Consider the following 27,276-nt stretch of genomic DNA (forward strand, 5'->3'; position numbering starts at 1 on the left):
TGTAGCTTTCTGTCCATGTAGAAGTAATTGCTATGCAACATTGCCATATACAACTGTGTTACTATAAACTGCCTCGTTGAGGACTTTCTGAAAGTTTTCCCTCTTGAATGGAAATTTGAGTTGTCAATCTAATCTAAACTGCTATGACAGAATACATGCTCAATTACTGCCATCATAGGAAAACTCAGCCAAAATTATAAAAATTTTATTTGGTAAAAGATGCTTAAGTGGTTTTGTTCCATATACAGAGTGGTTGGTTAAATAGCACCAAATTTATCACTTCAATTGTGCAGTTAATCATAGTGGAAGGTAAACATTTAGTCCTTTAGCCCTCTTTGCTGTTTTTCCCCCTTCGTCCTCCTCTTCTAGGTGTGGGGGGGTCTTTTTGACAACAGTCACAAATCCAGCGACCTAAGAAAGAAAAAGTGACAGTTAATATTTTTATTCATCCTGTAGAATCCATGACTAGTTTACAAGATGAGTAAATACTTTTATTTTTGCACAACCATTGCTGGTAACATGCAAACTATAACCCAATGTCCAGAAGTTAATATTTCTTCCTTTAAATTTGAAGATAATGTAAGTACATAAAAGTAATAATACTGGGTAGAAACAGGTGGTGGTCTACACATTCCCAAATACTCACTATATCTGAAACCAGCCTGTGATCATGAGACTGGGCTTCACAACAATTAAGAGGCTCCAATGCTATTGTAGGATGGTTTTGAGATAAGAACACACACTACCCATACTTCACTTCTGATTCAAGCAAAACTGAGTGCATAAGATCAAAGCATTTTAATTTGTTGACTGACTGACTACTTTAGAGGAATATCAACTGCTTGTACTTATGTTCTGCCATTAATGTGGCTCAGTTAGAGTACAGCCTAGTGTAAATCACAGAACTTGAATGGAAGAGAGTTCAGCAGCAATGGAACAACTGTCAACTCGATTGTAGCTCACAACATTTTCAGGACTTGAAGTATTGGTGTTACAGCAGTGCTAGCACTGCAGAACTTACGAGGTACATGCAGCAATACAGTAGCTATATTTTGCAACATGGATTTAGTATTACACAAACTGACTGCTCCGGTCAATGGTCTAGTTCTTTCATTCTGATTCTACACTGCCTTACACCTTGTACAGTCATTTACAAGGGAGCAAAATGAGTGAAAAATGCTACCAAATCAGTATCTTTTATATTAATGTAAACTAGGTATAAATGACTGCACATTGTGCAAGGCACCAGCTTTGTTTTATTTTCAAGTTTAAGCATATTATGTTTGTTTAGTTGAAGATGCAAGCTGTGAGGTTAAAAAAAGGGTCAAAAGGTATTTACGGTTGTATTTACACTATTTTCTTCTACTTTAATAAGCATTTGTACTGTTGTTAAAGCTTCTAAAACAATGCAAAAGCTATACTCTATCAATTTGGAGAAATGCAAAGTTCATACGTCCTTTTATGGATGTAGGCAGCTATTCAATATCTTGTGGGAATCCTGAAAAAGTGGGGTTGTGAGCCATAGCTCTACTTGAGTTTTGACAGGAACAGTCATAGTGTTGTAAAATGGTGAAGCTACCAATCTTAACTCTGTACACTACTAAAATATACAGAAAATGTATAGAAAAACTCATTGCTGGTGTTTTGGGTAATTCAATGAATGCAATCTTACACTGTAGATGCTACTTAATGCTTACAGTCAACTAATTCATATATCCCTTTGGAAGTATAATCTTGTAACACAGAAGAAAACCCCAGCCCTTAAAGACTAATTTCTGTTTCGTTACCTGAAGGGATAGCACCAAGCCCCACACAAAAGGTGTGATAACCGCGGTCACACACATCACAGAACATCATTTCTTCTTCATGGTGAGGCTGCCCACATATAATGCATGTTTTACACTCCATACACTGCCAAGGGTAGGTCTTAATCATAGCAACAAGCTCCATGGTCATATCAAGACAAGAAGGGTGGCCTAGATTAAAACCAATATTATTACTAGTACCTTTAGAAATGATTAAAATAATTAGTATAACTGAATAGCTATTTTACAAAAATAAAGTTTAGCTCACCTAAGAGACTCAGTGCAGTGAATGTGTTGTGGTACATACTTAAGTACAATTAAGGAAATTTTAAAGAGGAAAAAGTCAGTTTCTAGGAAGACTGAAATGTTTGTATGCAAATTCAGTATTATACAAAATATTTCCACTGAAAGTAGTAAGATTTTGCAATTAAAACGCCGAGCAATCCAGTTAAAGTGCATATAGATACTTACCACTGTTGTCACATTGGGAGCAGTGTATAAGTGCTTCAGTCTTTCCTTTCTTGTTGGATTCCTTACCCTTCAGACAAATTCCACATATAGCATTTGGAGTGACCTTTGGCTGGAAGGGTAGAAGAGGGCTATAAATTCATCCCAGAAGAATTTATAATGGATTTAACAGGAAATTTGTTAATGTATCTCCATTTTAACTTTTGTAAATTACTAATGAACTTTCTGTATCGTGATTGAAGTGACTCTTAAAACATAAGGTGATACTGACATAACGTGATATTGACAAACACTGGTTATTTTAAAATCTTAGGAAAGATGCATATAAATTTGATATTTAGAACATGTGCACAGTGAGCTATATGTAAATTATTTTACAAAAAATGAAACCAGAACAAAAGTGTATGCTAGTTCCTCCTGCAAGCTTGTCAGCTAGCACTTCTCTTAATAGTGAATACAAATAATATACACTATAACTTTAAAGCTAAATCAAATTTGTTCAAATATAGAAGGAAAAGGAGAATATATTTATATGAATCTCCAAATTCACAAGCTTCCATGTACATGAGAGAACATAAATATCCTTTAAGAAATGCAAAATTACTTAACCCATCTGAATGGAAGCTTAAAATGAATACCACAAAATAAGATACAATTTACTACACTTATTTGTATTGTTTAAGCTTCCAAAATGTCTAATAGACAAGTTAGTTGTGTTGCTTTAATCAGTTTTATTGTTCCCATCTTTCATATCCAAAGTCATGATTGCTGTTGCTATAGAAAACACTACAATTCTACATTTACAACACAGCTAGGAGAAGCTGAACTCAGAAAGAAAGGAACTGAGTGTTCATAACATCTATTTAAGGCAAAGAAATCCCAGGTGCTTAAATTGGCTGTGCGGTTCCCAGTATTTGTGCAGTAATTTTGTAACCAAACCCAAAAGATAATCTGGCAGTAGCTTTATTTTGAGGAAAAGAAAAAATATAATTAAGGAATCAAATTGTTTATCAAAGGGCCACTCAAACAGCTTTAATATCAGACTTTAACCTACTGCATCTTAATGAAGGTTTGGATTCAAATACAACACTTACTGATGTTAAATCCACTATTGCCAGAGATTTTTAAAAAGCCAGTGTATGTCTCAGTGATATTTTAGTTCTGTTGTACAGAAGCAGCCATCTAGTCAATGGAGGAATTTTGAATTAAAAGCCTATTCCCTAAGGAACTATGTGATTGCTGATAAATAATCATAATGGAACTTGCTCCATTTAAAAAAAAAAAAACTTGCCAAATGAAAGAAGAATAAAAGTGGCAGAGTATTTTCAACCTAAGATGGTTTTAATAAAAATGGCAGTGAACATAAAACTATTAAAAAGAAAAGTATTCAATACTGCCCCTTTTAAAACAAAATGTTATTTACCAGCCAGTTCTTTTCTAACATTTAGCAAGATAATTAATGTCTTCAGCAATTCTTAATCTGTCAGAATTCATTGCCCTGTTTGAAAATGTTTGAAGTTACTAAATCCCCTTTTATGGCTATAGTCTGCTTAACTTGTCTGGCCTGAGGAGTTTTAAATAAAACAAAACCCACCCAATGTTTATATATAACTTCCTTTTCAAAAGATGACAGAGGCATTCATAAAGACTTTTTTTGCTTATTTATTTTAAAAAAGCATAGTCAAACCTGTTTTATACATAAATATAGTAAAACTGTAAAAGAAGTCTAACATTCACAAATGTCTCTACAAAATAAATATCATGGAAGTGAAAGCATACATAAAAAATACTTACTGGTAACTATTCTATGTCTCCTACATATATATACCTTTTATACCCTGCTCCTCCCAACAAAAGGATAGTGGCACATGCTTAACCTCAGTCTTGCTGTGTTTATTTACCCTCTTGTTGTTTACTGCTACATTCTAAGAGTAAGGTTTTTGTTGTGTTCTTTTACCTATAGCTAAGTAAAACAAACGCCTCTAAAATAGCAAGTGCACTTCTCTAATCCAAATTCTATATCAGCTATGAATTATTCATACTATACTGCCATAATATACAGCATAAACTCCCTCTCACTCCACTGAAACTAAAGTGAACTAACTTTCGGTTACTGTACCTGGGTTAGTGTATGTGTAGTTAATACTTTGATACATATAATTAGACACTGACTTATGTGTATTTATTGTTAATACTTCCCTCTACTTCCACTCCACTAACTTGTGTTCACTAGAAACAGTGAAACAATCACAGCATATTAAAAATGTAGAGAGCCCCAAAAGGAAGCACTCTGTTTAAAAAAAAAAAAAAAAAGACAGAAAAAAACAAAAACAAACCCACAACAAAACGCAACATATTCACATTTCAAAGCAATTCAAGTTCTACCATTCTAAAGAAATTAAATGGCTTTTAGGGAACACTATGAAAATATCTGTCCATCCTGTATGGGAAATTATAATATCCCATTTGACCATTTTACATTTTGCTTTCCAAATCACCTTCATCTTATTTTGATGAAGGGCAAGGCAGAGGGACTCTTTTGTAACTAACTTCCATGCTGCTGTGATGCCGCTCAGAGTTTCAAATCAAGCATTGCAACCACTCAGACAAACATGAGTTTTCTCTGAAGTCCTACTCTCTGTGGGCAAAGCATTCAATTTTCATATATAGTGAACCCAAAGCAAAAGGTTTTGGGGACCTAGTATCTCAATACATGGCAGATTTATTATGTGCAAAAATCTCCTGAACTCTGAGAACAGTGTGTGCAACTGTAGTAGCCAGTCCTGCATCAATTGCAGCAACACCCAAGACACACTACTTTGTGATGTAACAAAATGTAAAACATGATAACCATATCAATTAAAAGGCTGACACTTAATAAAAATGGTTTCATACAAAAACCACCAGTTTTCCTGCTTAAAAAGAGAAGTAAATATGAGAATTCCATTGTATCATTTATACTGTATTGACTATAGCTATACACTTATATATGTTGATGTTGCAGCAATTATCCTTCAATTTTAATTAAATGTAACCTAAAGATTACTATCCTATAAAATGTGGACAAACTGAATAATACAGAACAAAAATATTACCAAAAAAACCAGAATTTAAAGGGACATTTAAGATCAGTTTATAGCCTTTAGTTTAAAGTGCCTTTATATTTAGGCACGTTCTGGTGTATCCATATCTCTAAATCTAAATCATTCTCTAACAAGAATGTTCACATCTAATCAGTTTTAACATATTTTATTTAATGGGACATATTAAAAATGTTTTAAAATTCCCATTTAAAAAAATGCACAGCTGTGCCACCTCTGAAGTATCACCAGCCTGATGCATCATCACCTTTGAGTAATGGTAGGTACACTGAAGTTGTGAAGACGTGCCATAAAAATATTTTGACACTGTAAGTTATCAAGTTAGCTTGCACTAATTTCTTTGTTACTAACATAATTGGTAATTTTAAACTAATGGGTAATAGCCATTAGGGTCCACTCTGAAACTGCATTACCTATACAGCTCTACATTTAGGGGTACAGAACCTTAGAAATGGTTCTGTTTAATTAGTTCTATGTATTCAAAAAGGCCAGTAGACAGAGCAGACTAACCAAACAGACACCGTACTTTGTGGTCTTCATACCTAAGTGAAGCTCCTTTTTCTGTCAGATCAGTCACATGCAATCTCTAATATAAAGTTAAACAAAGCTAACACTTTTTCAAGCTTCATCTTTGGATTTCATATTCTTGAAAATATTAGCATGAATTTGGGTCTGCAATAAGCAATTTGCAAAGTTACATATATAAAAAGATATGTATATTACAACAGTTCAAATATCCATAATTTGCATCTATCTTAATTAAGCAACTCCTCAAAAGAGGAGAGATGACTGAAGCTTGATAGTTCTTTGTTATAAAACTGCAAAAAATATGCACTGTGCAGTTATAGAATCTACAGAAACCTTTTCCAGTCAATTGAAGTTGTCCAATTCTTGTTGAAAACTAACTTCTAAGTTTGATGTATAGCTTCTTTATCAACCAATAGTAAATTTAGATTGTTAGCAAACATTCCTGAATTATAAAATTCAAACCATTAACACCTCACAATTACCTTTGCTGCTGGAAGATTTCCCAGAATATATGATCTTGACATCACAGAAAAAATTGCTTTTTTTAAAATAAAAACAGCATCTTTTGGCAAACATTCCCAATCACTATGCTTTAAACCCTTCCTTACTGTACCATCTTTCCACACAATGGGCCTGATCCTGCTCCCACTGAAGTCAATGGCAAACTCTTACTTAATTCAGTGGGAGCAGGATTGGACCACATGTATTTTTGAAGGTGTACAATCAAGACCCCTTTCCTGTACAAAGTTCCATAGACTAAAATTTAAATCATGCAGATGAACTCCAATTTCTCTTGAAATACATTTAATCCTCTTTTGACTAATGGGGAAGTGTTACATTATTAGTATTAATTATTCTATCCTGGGTTCAGTAATCACTGGTTTATGGATGTTAAAGTACCTTATTGTCGTAGCCAAATTTTAGTGCAAGAACATTCTGCCTACAGTAATTCCCTCTTGTAACATGAATTAGATAAATTGTTATTTTCCATATCTGTCCTAAGTGGTTGGGAAATGTTGCTTAAACTGTAGTCAGTTTTGCATTCCACCCCAAAGGTGGCTGCACTTATTGGTGAATGAAGTAAAACCTATAAATAGTTAATACTTTGGGATCCTTCAGGATGAAAGGTCCTATTTAAGTGCATGTTATGACAATATATTCAGCCATATCGCTGCGCTTTGCAGCATTGGTCTCATGGTCTGCTGCCATACTAACTACTACTAAGACAAAAACAGCGAATACTCAATGCCAGTTTTACACTGACAGGTAATTCTGACTGCTATATTAAAGCAGTCAGGAAAATATAAAATTATCTTTATAACAGCTACAATTTTTTGTGCTTTAATTGCCCAGAAATCAGTTATGACACAGAAATAGAAGCCACTCCATAGTCAGGGTAACAGAAAAGCCCCTAGTGAAATAAAGCCAAAAAAGGAACGAAAGAAGCAAACAGTTGAGAGCACAATAGGAGAGCAGCTAGTGAAGTACAGCAAGCAGAACTTCCATATTTTTGAAAAACAAAGTTAAATATTTCAGGGAGAGAGGCCGATCAGTAAAGAAGCGGAGTCAGGGGCTTTTTTCTTCTACCTTGTACCCAGGAACTGATTTGGACAGTACAGAACGTTTGGAACCATCTTTTCTTGGAGTAGCACTTTTGTCTCTTGGTTTTTGTCTTCCCTGAAAAGAATCCTCCTGGTTGTCATTGGCGCATTCACCTTCAGATACATTGCCAGACGAGTTGTCCTATAACAAAAAAACCATAACTTTTTTTTGATAGAGAAACTAATCTTTTCTAAGCTCCAATGCCAACAAGGTTTAGTAGCTTCCTTTCTACAGAAGCAAAGGTGACATTTAAATATGGTATGGCCTTTTTTATTGTAACCTTTTATGCCTATACGTCTCACACAAAGAGGCTGGCATCATAGCAGAAGGGTTCCAGTATTTTCCAGAGGATCCTGATGCAAAACCAAGGGTGGAGCAGCATTTATCCTTTGTTCTAAATTATTTTAATTTAAGACCAATATGCTGGATGTTCAATATCTATCAAGTCTTTCACAGATACAGGCCAGAAAAGCAGATAAACTGTCCACCACATGTTTAAAATATGCTACCAAACTGCCTGAAATGTAGTAAGTGAAAGTTTTTCTGCCACCCTCATTTAATATTTTCACCAGGAACAACCAGATCATCATCTTTGGATCACAGCACAGAAATGTCAAAAACGAAAGACATCCACAGCTACAAAACAGAATTTATGCAGCAGGTGTTTAAGGAGATTTATGGGAGCGGGAACCCTGAGGGTCAGAATCAATGAGCATTGGGTGTCATTTAAAAAAAGGAAAAAAAAGCAGCACGGGTTTTTGTTTGTTTGTTTGTGGGGGCGGGGGGGTTAGGGGGGGAGAAGAATGGAGAGGGGCATTAATGGCCTTCAAGAGGTCCCCGTAAAAACAGCAATAAGTACCCACCTCATTAACACTTAAAAGGGAATACCTTAGAATTCCTTCAGCATGCAGGAGGATAGGTAACATGAGGCAGCTGTAGCTGTTGGGAAATGGAAATCATTCTGCTGTTTTGGAAGTGGGAAAATGGAGAAGAGCCAAGACAAGAACCAGCAAATCTTTCCCTCAGAGGTATTCAGCACAACTAGCTGTTCCCAAAGATAGAAGTTTCACCCCACCCCCAATATTCTGCCTCTCTCTGTGGGGGAAACGGGGGCGGGGGGGTGGGAGGAAGACTTCTGCTGGTCACAGTCTATCTCCCATTAATAATTTAGCCACATGGGAGCTGAAGAGCTAGTAGAACCACCGTAAAACCAGCTGCCTGGTCTCTGATTTTGTCTGCTCCTTCCAAATGCAGGCATGACCTCCCTGGCTTCTGCACTCCCATCTGCTGGATGGCCTTCTGAAGTACTGTGTATAGGAAGAGGATAGTGTCTGCTCAGCCCCAGTTCCTTCTCATATTCCCCTACTGGTGGAGAGGCACCAAGACCAGAAAAAGGAACTGAGTAGACATAGCTGCAGTATTAAGGAAAGACTGATGTGGGTTTTTTTTTGTTTTTTTTAAACAGAATAAGGAACAGCAATACAGACACATTTTGCGATGAATTTTAATATTTGTAAAATTCTTAAGAACCGACTCTAAAGGTTCAAAGGGGAAAAACACATTAACAGCTACCTCTCCTTGTTCAGGCTACCAAGGCAGCCATTTCATTCTGTTTTTTCTTTAGTTATAAAAGCTTTAATTGCAAATACTTAAAACAAAACTAACATTTACATGGCTAAGTTCAATATTTTAGCTACTCAATTTTTAAAGATTTTCTAGTCGTTAGGCCATTATTTTATACTAGGCTCTCCTTATTGTGTTGTTACAAATATTGTGCTTCTGGAAGCTGGTTGCCATCAGTAACAGGCACAAACAACTTAAAGATATCTCTATTCACTTTGCAAGCTCAAACTGCTTTCAACATTAAGAACGCTGTGATATTCAAAATGGATGTAGCTTTCCTTTAACTTCCAGTAAATGGTGGTTTAATGTCTGGATTAAACAAATTAGTATGATGTGGTTAATTTAGATAAAAGAAAGGAGGGAAAATGATTGTTAAAGCTGCACTGCAAAGAAAAAAAAAGCCTCTTCCTTTTACTATTTTTATGATGTAGAATGATAGCCTCAAGCTGTTTTTCTGTTTTAAAGGCACTTTCCTGCTTCTATTTTACCTTAGAAATAACAGGCTCGCACTTCTTTTAAATAAATAAAGGACTTTTAGAGGACTGGAGTAGTGAAATCACACAAATCTATGATCTGAACGCAACTCTCCCTCCCCACAACTATTAGCATCCTCTCCCTTCAACTCAGACGAAAGAATAGGGTGGAAAGCTCCAGTTTGGGTCACAGATCTATATAAATCGGATTATTCCGCTTCTCCTAAGATTCTGCTGCAAAGAAGAAAGGGAGGGCCTGGACCTGGTATTTTCAGCATAGAACAGAAGCAGGAAAACAGTTTTAAAAGAAGTCAAAAAGAAGCATTAAAATGGTAAAATCAAAACTTTTTTTTTGCTTTTGCCTCACAATTCTCCTTTAACCTAAACTCTACTGGACATAGATGTTAAAAATCCCAGTGAAAAATCCCAGTGAAGCAACTACTGAAACTGACCAAAGGGAAGAGGAAGAAAGATAATCTCTTCTTTTTTTTTTGTTAAAGATCAATTTAAATTTTCAATTTATCTCACCGAATTGCCTTTGATTTTCCGTTTGTCATCACCTCGACCCTCTTCTGCATCATCCGAATCTCCATCACTGTCCAGTGCAGGCAGTTCTGGATCCAAAGGTGGTTCATAAAGGGCTGTGTTTAATGGCAAATAACGAAGTTCATCTGGGGAGTATCTAAAGTCAAGAAATAATTGTTTACTACCATATACTTACTTACACACACACACACACACCCATATACAAAATATAAAAATGCTTAATTGCCAGTGAAAAATTAAAAAAAAAGGCTGGATAAGCTCAAAGCCCATTTTTAATTGCATATAAAATTACCACAATTGTGTGCACAATAATTATGTACACAATTCTGAAAATCTGGGTCACAAATGCATCCCCTCTTCTTCGTCATAAATGTTACTCCATGTTAAACAATATTTAGTTACATTTTAAAAAACACTTCAGCTAATCAGTCCAGTAAAAGATACGTGTTCCCGCACACCTTATGTACGAAAGCCTGATCCAAAGCCCACTGAAAACAATGAAGTCTTTCCATTGATTTTAATGAGCTTTGGATCAAGCTCAAAATCCTAGTGTCTGAGCAATCAACTAAATAGGTCTCCCAACTGTTTGAGACATTCACATAGAGACAGAGTACAGGAAATTATTCAACATCACATGGAGCTGCATAAAAAAGAGCTAAACCTTCAATCCGAACTGGAACCTGTGATTCAGGACCCCCTTTGCCATTGTAGAGTTCCACTGAAGTCAACAGTTATCTGCACAGCCAAAGAGATTATAGCTAGCAGATTCTAACGCAGCATCAGGGCCTAGACGAGTACAGTAAAAGAAGTAGAACCAACAATCTGCTAAATACCCAGAAACAGATTTAACGTATTTGTTGGTTCAAGGTGCCTTGTTCTAGCTGGCAAACTCAGGATAGGTTTAATTATTTTTAACTAGGGCTGTCAATTAATCGCAGTTAATGCAAGCAATTAATATAAAACAAATTAACTAGATTTAAAAAAATGAGGCACGATTAATCACAGGTTTTTTTAACAAGCGTCGTCAGCATGGAAGCATGTACTCTGGAATGGTGGTCGAAGCATGTACAAATGTTTAGCATACCTGGCTAAAACAGTGCCATGAGAACATTTGTTCTCACTTTCAGGTGACATTGTAAATAAAAAGTGGGCAGCATTATCTCCCATAAATGTAAACAAATTTGTTTGTCTTAGCAATTGACTGAGTGCCTTGTAGGCTCTAAAGTTTTACATTGTTTTATTTCTGAGTGCAGTTATTTAATAAAAAAAGTAAGTCTATATTTGTAGGTTACACCTTCACGATAAAGAGATTGCATTACTGTACTTGTATGAGGTGAACTGAAAAATACTATTTCTTTTGTTTATCTTTTTGCAGTGCAAATATTTGTAATAAAAAAATAAAGCGAGCACTGTACGCTTTGTATTCGGTGTTGTAATTAAAATCAATACATTTGAAAATGCACAAAACATCCAAAATTTTTAAATAAATGGTATTTTATTATTGTTTAACAATGTGATTAAAACTGCCATTAATCACAACTAATTTTTTTAAATCTCATGATTAATCTTTTTAATCATTTGACAGCCCTATTTTTAACCAAAATTAATATAGAACAGCATCTTAATGGGGACTAATACATTAACTATATTTATATTTGTGTTGGAAGATGATGATTATGACACTTAATCTAAGAGATTGTTCCATGGATTATGCCCAACATTTCACACCCATATATTCACCGAAGATCAAACAATGCATACACTGAACCCTCTAGTAAATCATGTTTACCATCTCCAAGAGGCTACTTATTTTATATTACACACAAGACCATATGGACAAATGTATATATATAAAACAAGTTTCATGATTATTAATTAGGTTTCAAAAGAAAGCAGTAAGGGCCACAGAATTATGTGGATTGTGTCAATTCTCAGATTTGAAATTTCAAAAATATGCCAATTATATTTAGTGCACATTTCATATGTTAATTATGAAATGTGCTTCCTTTAGAAATGAGTGTGCTTGTTTCAGCAAAATGGGCATTTTTTTTAACGCACATGAAATCTGTGAAAAGGATTAATACATCACAGAATATCAAACATTTTAATGAAGTTATAATCCTTCAGATAGCGCCTCAATTTCTAATATTTTACGTGTTTTTTCATTGGGAACATACAACATATGTGCAGGTATACAACCTCCACACTCCTAGCAACTAAATAACTGAGAAGGCTGCTGTGCATTAGTTATTCCACTTAAACTATCTTTATTTTCAGTCAGCATTAGGAAAGATGACTAGAAAGTACAGTTGCATTAGGTGTGGACATAACCTTTTTTAGTAAAACCACACCCTTTAGGAAATAATTTTGCACTTATATAGCAACTTTGATCTGAGGATCTCAAAGCACTTTACCAAGGTGACCACTATTCCTGTTTTACCAATGGTGAAATGGAGGTCTACTGCGAATAAGTGACTTGCCTATGGTCACACTGCAATCCAGTGGCAGTCAGGAATAAAATCTTGGCTCCCAGTTATCTGTTCTAATAACCAAATCAAGCTGCATCTACATTTGCTACACTCTGGAGGTGATGCACATTGTAACACTTACATATAACACAGAATTTTCTGGAGAAAAACATTTCCATGCTAATCTTGGGCAATACATCATATTATGTGCCACAGGGCAGAGGTTTTAAAAGCCATAACACATTGAAGCATATGCATTTTGGGAGCGAGAGGGGTCTGTTTACCAAAACTATCCCTCCTCTCTCTCACATCCAATTTCACCTAAATTCTTAGGCCATACAAAAAAATCAATCAAAATTAGCTGTTAGCAGTGATCAGCCTTAGAAAAACCACCCCCTAAAACCATTTCTCTGCATTCATGCAAAATTGCTGAATAGAAAGCATTTGACCATAAGCCTGCAATACAAAATTTACATACCACAAATACTCTTGAAAGTCTCTGTAGAGCCCAAGTACTAAATGCACACAGAGAGTGAACTACTCCCTGTTGCATGTCAAATTGGTCCCTCTAGAACAGCGGTAGGCAACCTGCAGCCTGTCAGGGTAATCCGCTGGAAGGCTGCGAGACAGTTTGTTTACATTGACCGTCTGCAGGCACAGCTGCCCGCAGATCCCAGTGGCCACGGTTGGCCGCTCCTGGCCACTGGGAGCTGCGGGAAGTGGCGGACAGCATGTCCCTGCTTTCCGCAGCTCCCATTGGCCACTGAGAGCTGCAGGTGGCCATGCCTGCAGATGGTCAATGTAAAAAAAACTGTCTCATGGCCTGCCAGCGGATTATCCTGCCCACCTCTGCTCTAGAACAAGGCTGAGGCATGCTGACAGAGCAGCGTGGAGAAGCTTGCACTGCAGCTGCCAGTGCCAAACTTGTTCAGTGGAGGATGCACTTCAGCCTTTTGGTCGGTCAGACTCACATATCTCACGAATCCAAAATTCACTCAAAATTATTTTGTAACTATCATCACTTCTACTCTTCCCAGCTAGTTTCTTGGGATACACAGCTAGTGGATGTATTATAAACAGCAACTATGATATCTTTTTAAGTACCTTTTGTAGTACTCCTGGAACTGGCCTGGTATGAGAGCCACCGGATAAGGACTAACCTTTGTTCTCTCTGTAGGTAAGATTTTGTATTTTCCTTGAGGCACCTGGATAATCTGTATTGTTTAATACAAAACAAATGTATCTCATTTTCCACACAAGCAACCTTTTCTTTTTTTAATTCATTTGTCTTTTCCACATTTTTGAACTCAACCTTTATTATGCTGGAACAGTCATCTGATTTTCCCCAGATGCAGTCCAGCACTTAAGGGTATATATTATATACAGCATATTTAATAGTTTTACTGTCAAAATAATATTCTCTAAAAATCTAAATAAATGTCGATTTAACTAGGGCTGTCAATTGCAGTTAACTCATACTATTAACTCAAAAAAATTAATCGTGATTCAAAAAATAAATCATGATTAATAGCACTGTTAAATAATAGAATAACTATTGAAATGTATTACATATTTTTGGATATTTTTCTACATTTTCAAATATATTGATTTCTATTACAACAGAATACAAAGTGTGCAGTGCTCACTTTATATTATTATTTTATTACAAATATTTGCACAGTAAAAATGATAAAAGAACTAGTATTTTTCAATTAACCTCATACAAGCACTGTAGTGCAATCTCTTTATCCTGAAAGTGTAATTTACAAATGCAGATTTTTTTTTGGTTACATAACTGCTCTCAAAAACAAAGCAATGTAAAAATGTAGAGCCTACAAGTCCACTCAGTCCTACTTCTTGTTCAGCCAATCGCTAAGACAAACAAGTTTGTTTACATTTACAGGAGATGCTGCTGCCTGCTTCTTATTTACAATGTCACCTGAAAGCGAGAACAGGCTTTCGCATGGCACTTTTGTAGCCACCGTTGCAAGGTATTTATGTGCCAGATATGCTAACCATTCATATGCCCCTTCATACTTTCGGCTACCATTCCAGAGGATATGCTTCCATGCTGATGATGATCGTTAAAAAATAACGTATTCATTAAATTTGTGACTGAACTCCTCGGGGGAGAACTGTATTTCTTTGGCTCTGTTTTACCCATATTCTGCCATATATTTCATGTTATAGCAGTCTTGGATGATGACCCAGCACACATTCGTTTTAAGAATGCTTTAACTGCAGATTTGACAAAACGCAAAGAAGATACCAATGTGAGATTTCTAAAAATAGCTACAGCACTTGACCAAGGTTTAAGAATCAGTAGTGCCTTCCAAAATCTGAGAGGGACAAGGTGTGGAGCATTCTTTGAGAAGTCTTAGAAAAGCAACACTCAGATGAGGAAACTATAGAAAAAAACACCAAAAAAGAAAATCAGCCTTCTGATGATGAAAATGAACACACATCCATCTGCTCTGTTTTGGATCGTTATTGAGCAGAACCCATCATCAGCATGGACGCATATCCTATGGAATGGTGGTTGAAGCATGAAGGGACATATGAATCTTTAGCGCATCTGGCATGTAATTATCTTGTAATGCTGGCTACAACAGTGCCATGCAAATGCCGGTTCTCACTTTCAGGTGACACTGTAAACAAGAAGCGGACAGCATTATTTCCTGTAAATTGTAACCAAATTTAGTTGTCTGAGAGATTGGCTGAAGTAGGACTGAGTGGATTTGTAGGCTGTAAAGTTTTAGATGGTTTTATTTTTGAATGCAGTTATTTTTTGTACACAATTCTACATTTGTAAGTTCAACTTTCATAATAAAGAGTTTGCACTACAGTACTTGTATGAGGTGAATTGAAAAATACTATTTCCTTTGTTTTTTACAGTGCAAATATTTCTAATAAAAATAAATATAAAGTGAGCAATATACACTTTGTATTCTGTATTGTAACTGAAATCACTATATTTGAAAATGTAGAAAACATCCAAAAATATTTAAATAAATGGTGTTCTATTGTTTAAAAACGCAATTAATTTTTTAATCACTTTACAGCCCTATATTTAACACAATGGACACCTAATCTCCTTTATGGCATTATGACTCTGAAATAAGATAAAAGGGTATATTTTTTATTTTTCTATTATATTTAAATTACCATACAAGCTGCTAAAAAAAATAAGTAAAATATAAGTTAGTTTTCATATTGAGCATCTTTAAAATGAAATTTTACCATAGTGGCATAATAGTAAAAAGAATAGTGAGAACAAAGAACTCTAACTTTGAAATCAGGCTTTTGTTTACAAAAGCATCAGGTATAATGGGCATATACAAAATAGAAGCTCATAGGAACAGCCATAAAAGATCAGTGGTCCACTATCCTGTCACTGACAGGGGCCAATATCAGAAAAGTCTAAAACCTTCACATGGACTATTATGCAATAATTTATCTATGGGGAAAGTTTCTGCCTAACTGCTCTCTGGCAAATAGGGGTTGGCTTACATTATGAAACAAGACATTCATATTTTTATCCTTTCAGTTGAACTATGGAACATATTTTTATTCATAAATGTCTAAACCTTTCTAGAATACTACTAAAATTTTTGCCTCAAGAATAATTTATAGAATTTACTATCACAAACTAACTTTTTGACAATCAGTAATTATCAGTTTTAAGTTTGTTGCCTTTTAATTTCATTAGGTGTCCCCTTATTCTTGTATTATAGGAAATGGTAATAAAAGCATCCAAATGACCTGGCTTCCTTCATGCTATTTTGTATACTTCTACCACAAAACTTATTTGTCTCATTTCTAAACTAGGTAGTGCTAATAGTGCTTCCTCACGTGAAAGTCTTTCCATCTTGACAAATCAATTAGTTAACGTAAAGTATATTAAAAAAACAAAAGTAGAAAGCTCTATTCTATATGCTAAAATAACTTTTTAAAATGTATATATTCAAATCTATTTATTTCTAACCCAAATTAATTCTAATCCAATATTATGATAAAAATTGTTACAATAGTATGTTTTCAGAAAAAGCTCCAAAAAACCTGACGTCTTTACTATAATAAAGAAGGAGCTACCTATCATCAACAAGCAATAAATTTAAGTCAACTTACATGTGTCTGTAAATCAAAATAGGCTCTTCTTTCTTCCATTCGTTCGCGGTTTAAATTGCTGTTAAACTCTGCAGCTTTCTTGGCAGCTTTCTTAATATATTCTGGAACTTTACTAGCTTCTACTTTTTGTGTGTTCTGCTGTTGCATTTGCTGAAATAAAAATAATTGCATTAATTTACAAAACAAATTTGAAAAATCAGATATTGCAAAAGGCAATTTAATTCCCACGCGCCAGTATGTTATAGATCTGGTTTATTAAAGTCAGAGGGATGACTTACAGAGTACTCTTTATAATGATCTGTTATACGCTGGCGTTCCTTTTCTTGCAGTATTACAGAATACTCAGCGTGTTTGGCAGGATATTCTTTAATCATCAAATCAATCACTTCATCACTGCGCAAGGCTGTTAGACCTAGATTAGATTAAAAAAACATTAATAATGCTACATTGCAAAACAAATTGTAAGTCATTTACCATTTTGACCCGTAGTCTACTGTAAAATTTGCTATTGAAGCAGACAGTCTAACATACACAATAGCTTTCACTGAACATAGAATTTATGCTGCAATAGCACACTTAAAAAAACCTCTAAAACAAGCCACCCCTCCATCTCTTAATTTTCAAAACATTTTCGGGAGGTTAGCTATGTGATTCTCATTTAATTTAATGGAAGCTGTATGTCTAAAGCCTCATGTTTTGTTTTTAAAAAAAAAGATTAGGAAAAGTCAGCAGCTCAAAATAATATGCAGCTGATATTCTTTTCAAGATTCTGTTATATGTCAAATAAACCAGTGACAAATCAAGATACAGAATACAGAGAAGCAATGAAAGTCATTATATAGTCAACTTCCTGTACCAAATGAGAGCGCAGAGTTACATAGATTTGCGATATCAAAGAGAATAGAATTGTGACAGGCATTAATCAACCAGTATGTCAATCCAAGTTAATGTTTTTTATAGGTGAAAGAAGAAAATATTAAGGTTTTCATTCAGATATGAATTTACTCAAATACTTTAATTCACATGACCTCAAACTGCAAGCTGATTAACATAGGCAGATCTTTACAGCTGCACAAAGCCCCATCTAAGCCAATGGGTCTTCATGCGGACACAGAGGTCCTCTTGATCAGCATGGAAAAGCAGGGCCTACATTAATAAAATATCCTCTTTAGCAAATGAAGTAATTAGAATTGGTAAAAATAATGTAAAGAGTCTAGTAGTCTGTGGAATACCTTAGACTCAAAATGTTACACATTCTTAACTTTACATTACATTTTAAAGGTAAAATAAATAACCTTATTGTAATCAAAACCAATTAAAAAGTCTAGTCAAGAATTACTTGAGTCTATCATTTTAAGGCAGGAATCAAATATTCTAGCCTAATCCAACTACATCAGAAAGCTGAAAATTCATTTTGTTTTCTTACCTAGAGTACACTGAGTCTCTGTGATGACATTTAGTTCTCTGAGGTAAAGTTTTTCCTTGTGAGACAGATCTCGTCTCTCTAAATCTCCAAGAAAAGACAAAACAGCAGTAAAACCGTGTAGTGTTATACATTTCCAAATCCATCATAAAAGAAGTTCTAATAGCAAAAAACTAGTTTACAACTTCTTTTCCACGTGATGAAAAAAGGAAGTCTATACAATAAAATGTCTATTTTAATTAATATTTAGTTTAGCAGTAGTACAATCCAAGGATAATAGTAAAAAGTCTGAAAAAAATTATGTTAACAAAAATGTAATTTAAGGGGGTTTTAGTTTGACACACACAAAATTATTCCAAACAGAAGTATTACACTACTATAGAAAAAGATGTTAGTGGTTTCTTTTATAAATAGTTTAAAAAATTAGATTTTCCCCAATAAATTGCATTAAAATGACACTGACAATTAGTAAAGGCAGAAAGTATGTTTTTGAAAAGTTTTTACAAATTCTAATGTAAGGATTATAGTATTTAATGATGGAAAAGACAGACTGTCATCAATTCTCACAAAAGTGAAGCCCAGATCCCCGAGTATTCTGATATTTTCCCTCCGCGTGGAAATAATGTAGTGCATTATTGTGCAAGAACTGGAAACTGACCAATCTAGTTCACTATCCAAGTTGAGCAAAATTCAGAAAGTTCCCAATAATAATAAATGCTCAAAAATAAATTAGGGCCAAGATTAACAAAAGTCACTTAAGCAACCCATCCTCTGAAAAGCAGGCCCCTTTACATAATTTCATGATAGGCACCCAAAAATCACTAATCACTTTTGAAATCTCAGCCCAGATTTTCAGCTAATGTAAATTATTAGTAACAGAGATAGAAAAATGGGTACGCTTGATTTTTATCTTGACTGCGTCCTCTTAAATGAAAGATCTATGTTATATTCCAAAAGATGAGAGTTGCCAGTTTGTACACATTTGAATCGACAGATTTTTTACATAAGCTTTTTCAACCTGGATACCTGGATATTTTCGTTTAAATGAGGTCACACCCAAGTATTCACTAACTTGCTCCTGAAGCATATAGTATTCTCCCGTTTCATCAGGTGGCCATTTGTATTCTATCAAATTTTCAGCAGGAAAGTAGCTAAAGCTAAATACAAAAACAATCAGCTTGAAATAATAATAGTACATTTTACTAAAAAAAACCCAAAACATTGTGTAAAAAAAAGTTAGAATACTCAAAGTAATCGGTAACAATGCCATGCTTCTAGAACTTGATCTAATTCCCATTTAAGTCAACACAACACTCCTATAGAAAGTTGGTTCAGCCCCTTAGACTATATCCTCCTCCTATCCCATCTCAAAATTACACACATTCAATGTGTTTCATTTCACTAGTGTTTCACAAAACTAGTATTTATTAATGAATCACTGGACATAAAATCAAGGACTGTGTAATCCTTGACAAGGCAAGAATAAGGAAACAGGCATTCATACTGAAAGATACAGCTTTTTAAATATTACCTAAAATTATAAAATGCAAAAAAAAGTCAAATGTACACGTAAGGTCAGTCCTCAGGATAACCAAAGCGCACTTTTGCATAATTTGCATTAAATAAACATTCCATTACACTATATTAAAAGTAATGTTGAAGCAAGGAAGTTGCTCACATGCCACTTTAATTCACCGTGCCTCAGCACTGCAGAGGTCAGAGGAATGCATGAGCAACATATAAACAGAGAAAAAAGAGCTAATGTTAAAACTTATGGAAAAACATGACAAAATAGTGTTTAAAAACTATAAAACCTCAATAAAGTGATATTACCCAAGATCTTGACTAGAGGTTTCACAACTTCGAGAACTGTCCCCTGAGCCCATACGTCGTCTTTTTGATGGCTGGCTGCCATCATTTGAATTTTCTTCTGTGTCATCCTGAAATAAACATGGAGAGCAAGCATTAAAAATGCAGCCAAGAAGTACTGCAAGTACTTAATGTATTAGGATATGACAATTTAAAGACTCACAATCCCAGAATAGTTTATTACATCTTTGTGAAAGGTGGCTGTGACTAGAATGAACTTGTTCCCTAGAAGTACTGTGCTATTTCAAAAGGGTTCTATGAGCCAAATCATGAGCTGGCTTGCACAGTTCCTTACTCCCTTGTGCTGGCTACACATCATGCTTAGCAGCACAGAAGGAGAACCAGGTTCTGCAGAGCTGCTATGTTTTCCCCATTGTCACACAGGTGGATAGGAAGGGTGGGAAGTGAGCAGATCTTCGACTCTGCCCACCAGCACCAACATGCCTTCAGGTGTAACTGTGTCTGCACATCATCTGCTAAAGATCTGGCACAGTTTACTCAATCCCTGGAGCAGAGAATAAACTGGGAGCACGACTGTGACTCTCAAATTATTGTCTCCCTCCAGGGCTACTCCAAGGTTAGTGCAACAACACATTACCCTTTGTTATGACTGATAGTTACAAATCATGGAATGTATCATCAATGGCAAAGAGAATTTACATAAACAGATTTAAAGTAATAGAAAAATATATTCTCTCAGATGTGAGTATAAATAGAGCTGTGTTTTGTTTACATAAAGCTTTGAACATAGAACTACAAAAGAGCTGCTTTTTATGAAGAAATAAGTAAGATGTAGGGAGAAAAACTGATGCAGTGGAGTTGAAATATATATGGAGGGCAGAAGTCCCATCTTCAAAATGAGCTGTTACAAAAGTGAAGTTACTCTATCAGTGATGCCTTTCCCCAGTCAGATTTAAAGAGACCTATGGCAAGGGGGGGGAGGGACAGATAGCACAGTGGTTTGAGCATTGGCCTGCTAAACCCAGGGTTGTGCGTTCAATCCTTGAGGAGGCCATTTAGGGATCTGGTCCTGATTGGGGATTGGTCCTGCTTTGAGCAGGGGGTTGGACTAGATGACCTCCTGAGGTCCCTTCCAACCCTGATACTCTGTGAAAGAGAAAGGATGTGATTGTGATGAGATTTGCTCATACCCAAGGGTCATGCCCTAAAATGGGGTCAGGGGAAATGAAAATATATACAATTTTAAGATGTTACCAAAGTGAGGGACCAATGAAACCACTGGTCTTATTTTTGGGATATACACTGAATAAGTAAACTATATCTAAAAGATGAAGAATATTATATAAATTGATTGAAATCCTGTATAGTTTGTTATTCAGCTTGTAAACAGTAGGAACCACTGAATATCAGCCATATGCCATTTTAGTAGCTGCAACTCTACGTCACATTACAAATCATTGGAAGAAAACAAAAGCCTTCAATGGCTTTATCTTGTTTAATAACATTTGTGAAATATTGCTGATGGAAGAACTAACCTGTCAAAAACAGTCAAGTCCACACAGTTATACTTAGTATTTGTTTATTAATTAATGACAGGTACATTAGGCTTGTTTAGTGAATGTTTTTCCACTTATATTGATATGTTAATCTCAAATATAACACTTTAAACATGGATTTAAGAGACAACAACGATTTATAAACTAATTTTCCCTGCTTTAGCTACATAACACTTGTAAGATCAATACAATCAAAAGATTAGAAAAAAACATGTCTCTCTCCCTCTCTGCTTCTGTTTTACTTTGTATATTTGACAGCTCTTTATGTCTAGTCTTTTTCCCTGTTTGTGTGGGTCTTCACATAGCAAAAAAGAATAGAAAAAACTTTTCAATTAGGGGAAAAAATTGGTAAGAAGACTTTGAAGCAGGAGTAATTACTAGATCTATTTTAAATTGACCATCTCAAGCTGATGGAGTCCTTTTAAAAGCAAAAAGAAAAGGAGTACTTGTGGCACCTTAGAGACTAACAAATTAAATTTGTTAGTCTCTAAGGTGCCACAAGTACTCCTTTTCTTTTTGCGAATACAGACTAACACAGCTGCTACTCTGAAACTTTTAAAAGCAGTGTTTTTCATGAAAAGAAACACAGGGAAGTAGAAAAAGAAACTGGTGGAGAGTCTTGCATCTTATGGTTTTATTACAAAAACTATTTCTATGGAAAAAATAATATTCATTGATCGAAATCCTGTTTTGTTATTCAGTCTGTAAATGTCAGTAGGAACCACTGAGTATCAGCCATGTAGCCTCAGCACCAAAATTAAATGCACAAAATCAGCCATCACCATCAGAAACTTGTATATCAAATGTTGCCCCTTTTCAAACTGAGCAGCTAGTCAAAGTTTGGGGACCTGGAGGTGTTCCAAATGGAAGCAGAAATTAGTGATAGGTGTTATTTATAAAGAAAGTACAAAAATCCTGTCTCTGAATGAAGAAGAAATCAAAAAGCAGGAAACAGCTTCTTTTGCTCACTGCACCAAGGGTACTCTTTTCATCCTGCACTTCTACCCAAAAACCTGTCTTCGGTTTCTTCAGGTCAGCCATCATACTTTCAGCTGCTCTTTCAGGCTCTCTCTTTCTTTTCCAGTTTTTTTCCCATCTGCTCCCTGCCCCCACACCCACACTCCTCCCCAAAAGCAATATTCAGCAAAAGCTCCAGGGTGCATTCACATACCCCTTCTCTTATTTGGGAGTATATGCTTACAATTAGGTTACACTTATCCATCTCAATGGGATTTTAACTCAATCCAAAACAAATTTTCATCCAGCTCATAACACAAGATTTTTTCCAAAGGAGATGGCCTAGTTCAACCACAGCTATTAAACTTGAAAAGGGAATTCATTCACAGAAATTCTATGACCTAGGTTACACAGGAAATCAAATGATACCAGATGATCAAAATGGTCCTTTCTGGACTTAAAATATATGAATCTATTCTCAGCTCTGCCATGCACTTCCTGTGTGACCATAAGAAGGTACTTATCTTCTATGTACCTTTGTTTCCCCATCTATATAAATGAGATAATGGTACTTAGCCTCCTGTGTATTGATTAAAGGTGCTATGTATTAAGATGATCGATCCTTTAGACCATCTGCAGAGTTTTCCAAGATACTTTCAGACGGCATTTACTAAAGTCACCCCTGAATTTGAGGGAAGGGGAGAAGCTGGAAACACTGGAAAGCCCAGATCCTTTGCAAAGATATTAGCCAACACTGATCCCTGGCCCTCGGGTGCCGTTTTCGGCCTGCGGCAGGACTGTACAAGGACAGTCCCAAACCTTGGACCTGGGCAACTTTCGGGCCTGGAACCCAACCCTGGAGGAGACCCAGGAGCTCCAACCCCCGCTCCGTGCTTGGCCCCTTCGGCGAGAAGGCTGAGGAGCTGTAGCCCGTTCGCTGGAAGAGGCGCCCCGGGCCCTGTAGGCCAGCACCGGCTCAGCTCCGCGCCCGCGGCAGGGGGCTCCCTCCGCTGCAGGGGACTCTGAGGCCCGGCCTGTGGGACGGGCCGGGTCTGGGGGCGTGGAGAGGGACCAAGGGCACAGGTTGGGCGGGGAGGTGGCAGAGCTGCAGCCTGTTCTCCCTCAGGGGCTGGCTACCCGCCCGGTCACCTCCCCCCGTAACCCCGCCAACTCCGCCCATACACACGCCGCGGGTCTCCCTCTGCCCCCGCCGCTCCCCCTGGGGCTCCCTACGAAAGTCCCGCTGAGCCGGGGGTGGGTGGCAGGTTCCCAGCCCGGCCTCTCTCACCTTCAGGGACTGGGTCCCGGGCGTGGCCGGGTCGCTGTCACAGACCCGCGGGGACAGAACCGCCGCCATGGCCGCCGCCGCCGCCCGCTCCCTCCGTTGGGCGGGGCGAGAGGCCGCAGCGCCCCCGGCGTCATACCCGTCTCGCCCAATCCCATAGCGCCACCTGCCGGCCAGCCCCGGAGCACGCGCCCCTCGCCCGCAGCCCCGCTGCCAGGGCCTCCCGGGGCGCCCGGGGGCCAGTTCCTGAGTCTCCTTCTCACCGCGTCTCCGCCCTCGCTGTTCTCCAGCCCGCTTCGCCCCCGGGGTGCCCCACCACCACCTGCCTTCCCCTCTCCTCACTTTTCTACTTATCCCGCCACAGCTTCAGCTCCCGGGGGGAGCGCCCTGGCCTAGGCAGAGCCTGCTGGTTTTTCCAGTCTCAGCCATGAGACAAGTCAACTCTCGTGAATGTAAAAAGAAAAGGAGGACTTGTGGCACCTTAGAGACTGACCATTTATTTGAGCATAAGCTTTCGTGAGCTACAGCTCCCTTCATGTGAATGTATCGCCAGAGACACGATTTCCAAGTAAAATTAAGCCTCACTCGGGCTCTTGTGATAGAACTTGCAAATGTCCGGATTTCTTTTTTTCGGGCCCGTTTTCCCCCTTCTGATATGTGAGAGTTCGACTACAAGGTCACGGTGAAGCCTCAGTGTACTTAGAAATTGCTGTCAGCCCCAGGCAATAGGGCTCCCACTGTCAGCTCCAGCCAAGGCAGAGCTCCTGCTTTCAGCCCCAAGGGCTTGGGGCTCCCACTGTCAGCAGCTCCTGCTGTCAACCCAAGAAGTGGGAGAAGGGACTCCACTTAGGGCTGGCCCTAACCCAAATGATGCCCCAGGCAAGGAGCATCTTTGGCAACCCCCCCATTTGTTAAACATTTGAATAACCTATTTTTATTGCACTTGTAGCCCATTTCACAACTTTGATGCACAATTTGCATGCATGATTTAGCCCTGTCCTATAAGATGATAAATTTGCGTGCGAGGATCTGTAAATCTCTATTTATTCATGCCATATAGAAACAAATAAAAAAAATCATGTCCTCAAAGCCTACAGAAACTTTTTAATTTTAAGAATAACTGAAATGTACTAACATCAAGAAATTGAATTGTGCACCAAAACTGGGTGGACCAGTATTACATAGTGTTACAGTCAGTGAATATTCTACAGCCTTAGAATATTAAAGTGTCAGCCTATGACATTTTATATATTTACATATTGCACTATTTCTCCTCCATAAAAAACACTTCTATGAAAAAAGAAATCTTTGAAGTTAATTTGTTCTACAGCGTTTAGTATAGAGAAAATATTGAACACATAGCCCCGCCATTCACTGTACAAAGTTTGTCTTCTAGCTTCACATCAGTTCCAGTCATAAAGGGTGGATTACCTCCTCCATGTTAACCTCTGACTTACATTACCATTCAAGTTGTTTAAATGCAGAACAAAATATGGATAAACCCTTATAGATAGTGTTGAAAGATTTTTATCGGTAAATGTTGATTTCACTATACACACAGAAACTGATAAAAAATAATTCCATCAATAATGGAAATTTACACAGGCCAAGTAATAAAAATGGTGCTTAAGAACTTAAGTTTGATTTAAGGATATTTACTTTATATATTTTGATGTTATGTTGACAATCCGTGTTTTTACAGTTATAAAGTTTGAACTTTTTGAATCTCAACATTTGTCATTATTTTCTGACACCCCATACTTTCCTGCAACTGTGAAAATTTAAATCAATAAAAATAAAAAATGTTTAAAATCCATAATTTGGTGCAACTGTGAAAATGCAAATAGAAAAAAAGCTTGAAAATAAACCAATATTATCCGTCAAAATTATACAAAACTAAAAATTGAATTATGCAAAGCCTACGTATAGAAAAGGCCCGGATTCTGCAAGGTCTTAAGCATGTGTGCATATTTCTTTACTCATGGAAGTAGTCCCATTGAGTTCTCTGGGACCACTCACATGTGCAAAGTTATGTGAGTTATCATTTACAGAATAAATGTAGGTTATGTAACACTGTTAGGTTAGCTTATATATATATATATATATATATATATATATATATATACACACACACACATTTACATTTACACTAACACGGCTACCCCCTCATACTTGATTCATTGCTTAAATGTTTACTGGATTGGAGCCCAAGTTTATTAAGCTTGAAGAAGCCAGTTGTTACCATGTCCAGGTGAAATTTCCATTCTGATGCCTTGTCTATGTAAGAAGTATTTGCTTTGTGGCAGAGGTGGATGTAGCTTCCTGATTCAATGCATGCACTATTCTAAACTGAAGAGGGGATACTGACCACGCACATCAGCACCCTCTGTCCAACACCACAACGCTAATAGGGAGGGGAAGTCCTGGGTGAGAGGAGGCAGGGGGCTTGAAGAGCGAGACAGCACTACACTTGTCCAGTAGCAGCAGCTCCTCTCCCACAGGGCTGGTCATGGCTCCCTGCTCCAGGCATTGTGACCTGGTACATGTTCACAGCCTCATGGGACAAGAGCCAGTACTGAGGGTGATTTCTACGGGTACAACTGAACCCATGAACCCTGATACTAAAGCTACGCTTGCTTTGTGGTCAAAGGCATTAACTACAACCTTGAAATGCCTGATGCCTTGGTAATGTTACAGAAAATTAAACATGATCTATATTATTTTGAAAAGAAATACTATTTATTTTCTTTTGAATTGTTATGTTTGAACAATATCAATGAAATAATAGCATATTTGAGTCACTGTTAGGTTAATAATGTTAGCAGTTCTAGCATTCTTTATAAATACTTTGAAAATTTTGTCTTAGCCATTCTTTTCAATATATATATGTATTGTTGGAATTAACTGTCAATTATATATCCATCTCCCAAGATTTTAGGTTGTCACTGAATGGATTTTACAGCTCTTCTGGCTTTGTTGTCATTACAAACCAGTCTGATGAAATGAAAAAAGTCACTGAATCCAGTAAATACAATATATCCGCCTCCAGACTAAGGATTATAAAACAGATGATGATTTGTAATTTGGGGTCCATCCTGGTATCAGTGAAGTCAATGACAACACTCCCACTGACTTCAACAGGAGCAGGATTGGGACCTTAAATGGAATGTTCCAAACTTCAAAGTACAAAAATGAGAGTTTAACAGGCATGAGAAAAAACAGCTGGCTTCAGTGGGGAAAATGTATTTAAATCTGAGAAAAGTTTTTAAAAATAAGCCACATTACAGTGGCTTTCCTCACTACTAGATCTCTGAAGAGATTCTTGCTGTGGAATTTGATGAATATAACAACTGAGAGTAAATACAATGTTACTTTTCTGTTTCAGAGTCACCTCAAAAGAGCAGAATATTTCCCTTTTATGAATGGAATTGTCACATGTAATTTGTTGGAACCCCGTTCTTTAGAATGTGCGAGGCCCCATTC

The 27,276-nt window shown here is 36.8% G+C and overlaps 1 protein-coding gene across 3 annotated transcripts; it reads right to left on the bottom strand.

Annotated features, from left to right (window-relative positions):
- Positions 1-189: 189 nt before the first annotated feature.
- On the bottom strand, positions 190-23,934 carry PHF10 (PHD finger protein 10). 3 transcript variants are annotated; one of them, XM_038395120.2, is made up of 12 exons: positions 23,797-23,934; positions 19,999-20,105; positions 19,192-19,322; positions 18,169-18,246; positions 17,021-17,154; positions 16,743-16,892; positions 13,719-13,828; positions 10,129-10,282; positions 7,490-7,645; positions 2,277-2,385; positions 1,788-1,976; positions 190-411 (listed from the first exon to the last, which is right to left on the bottom strand). In XM_038395120.2, exons 1-12 carry the CDS (start codon positions 23,863-23,865, stop codon positions 326-328), a joined length of 1,473 nt encoding a protein of 490 aa, XP_038251048.1. In that variant the 5' UTR covers positions 23,866-23,934; the 3' UTR covers positions 190-325. The 3 variants fall into 3 exon arrangements, with proteins under 3 accessions (XP_038251048.1, XP_038251047.1, XP_043367260.1); XM_038395119.2 differs by having other exon boundaries at positions 18,169-18,252; XM_043511325.1 differs by lacking the exon at positions 23,797-23,934 and adding an exon at positions 19,844-19,872 and having other exon boundaries at positions 18,169-18,252; positions 19,999-20,081.
- Between the last annotated feature and the right edge of the window lie 3,342 nt (positions 23,935-27,276).

This window comes from Dermochelys coriacea, chromosome 3, assembly GCF_009764565.3.
Source record: "Dermochelys coriacea isolate rDerCor1 chromosome 3, rDerCor1.pri.v4, whole genome shotgun sequence".
NCBI lineage: Eukaryota > Metazoa > Chordata > Testudines > Dermochelyidae > Dermochelys > Dermochelys coriacea.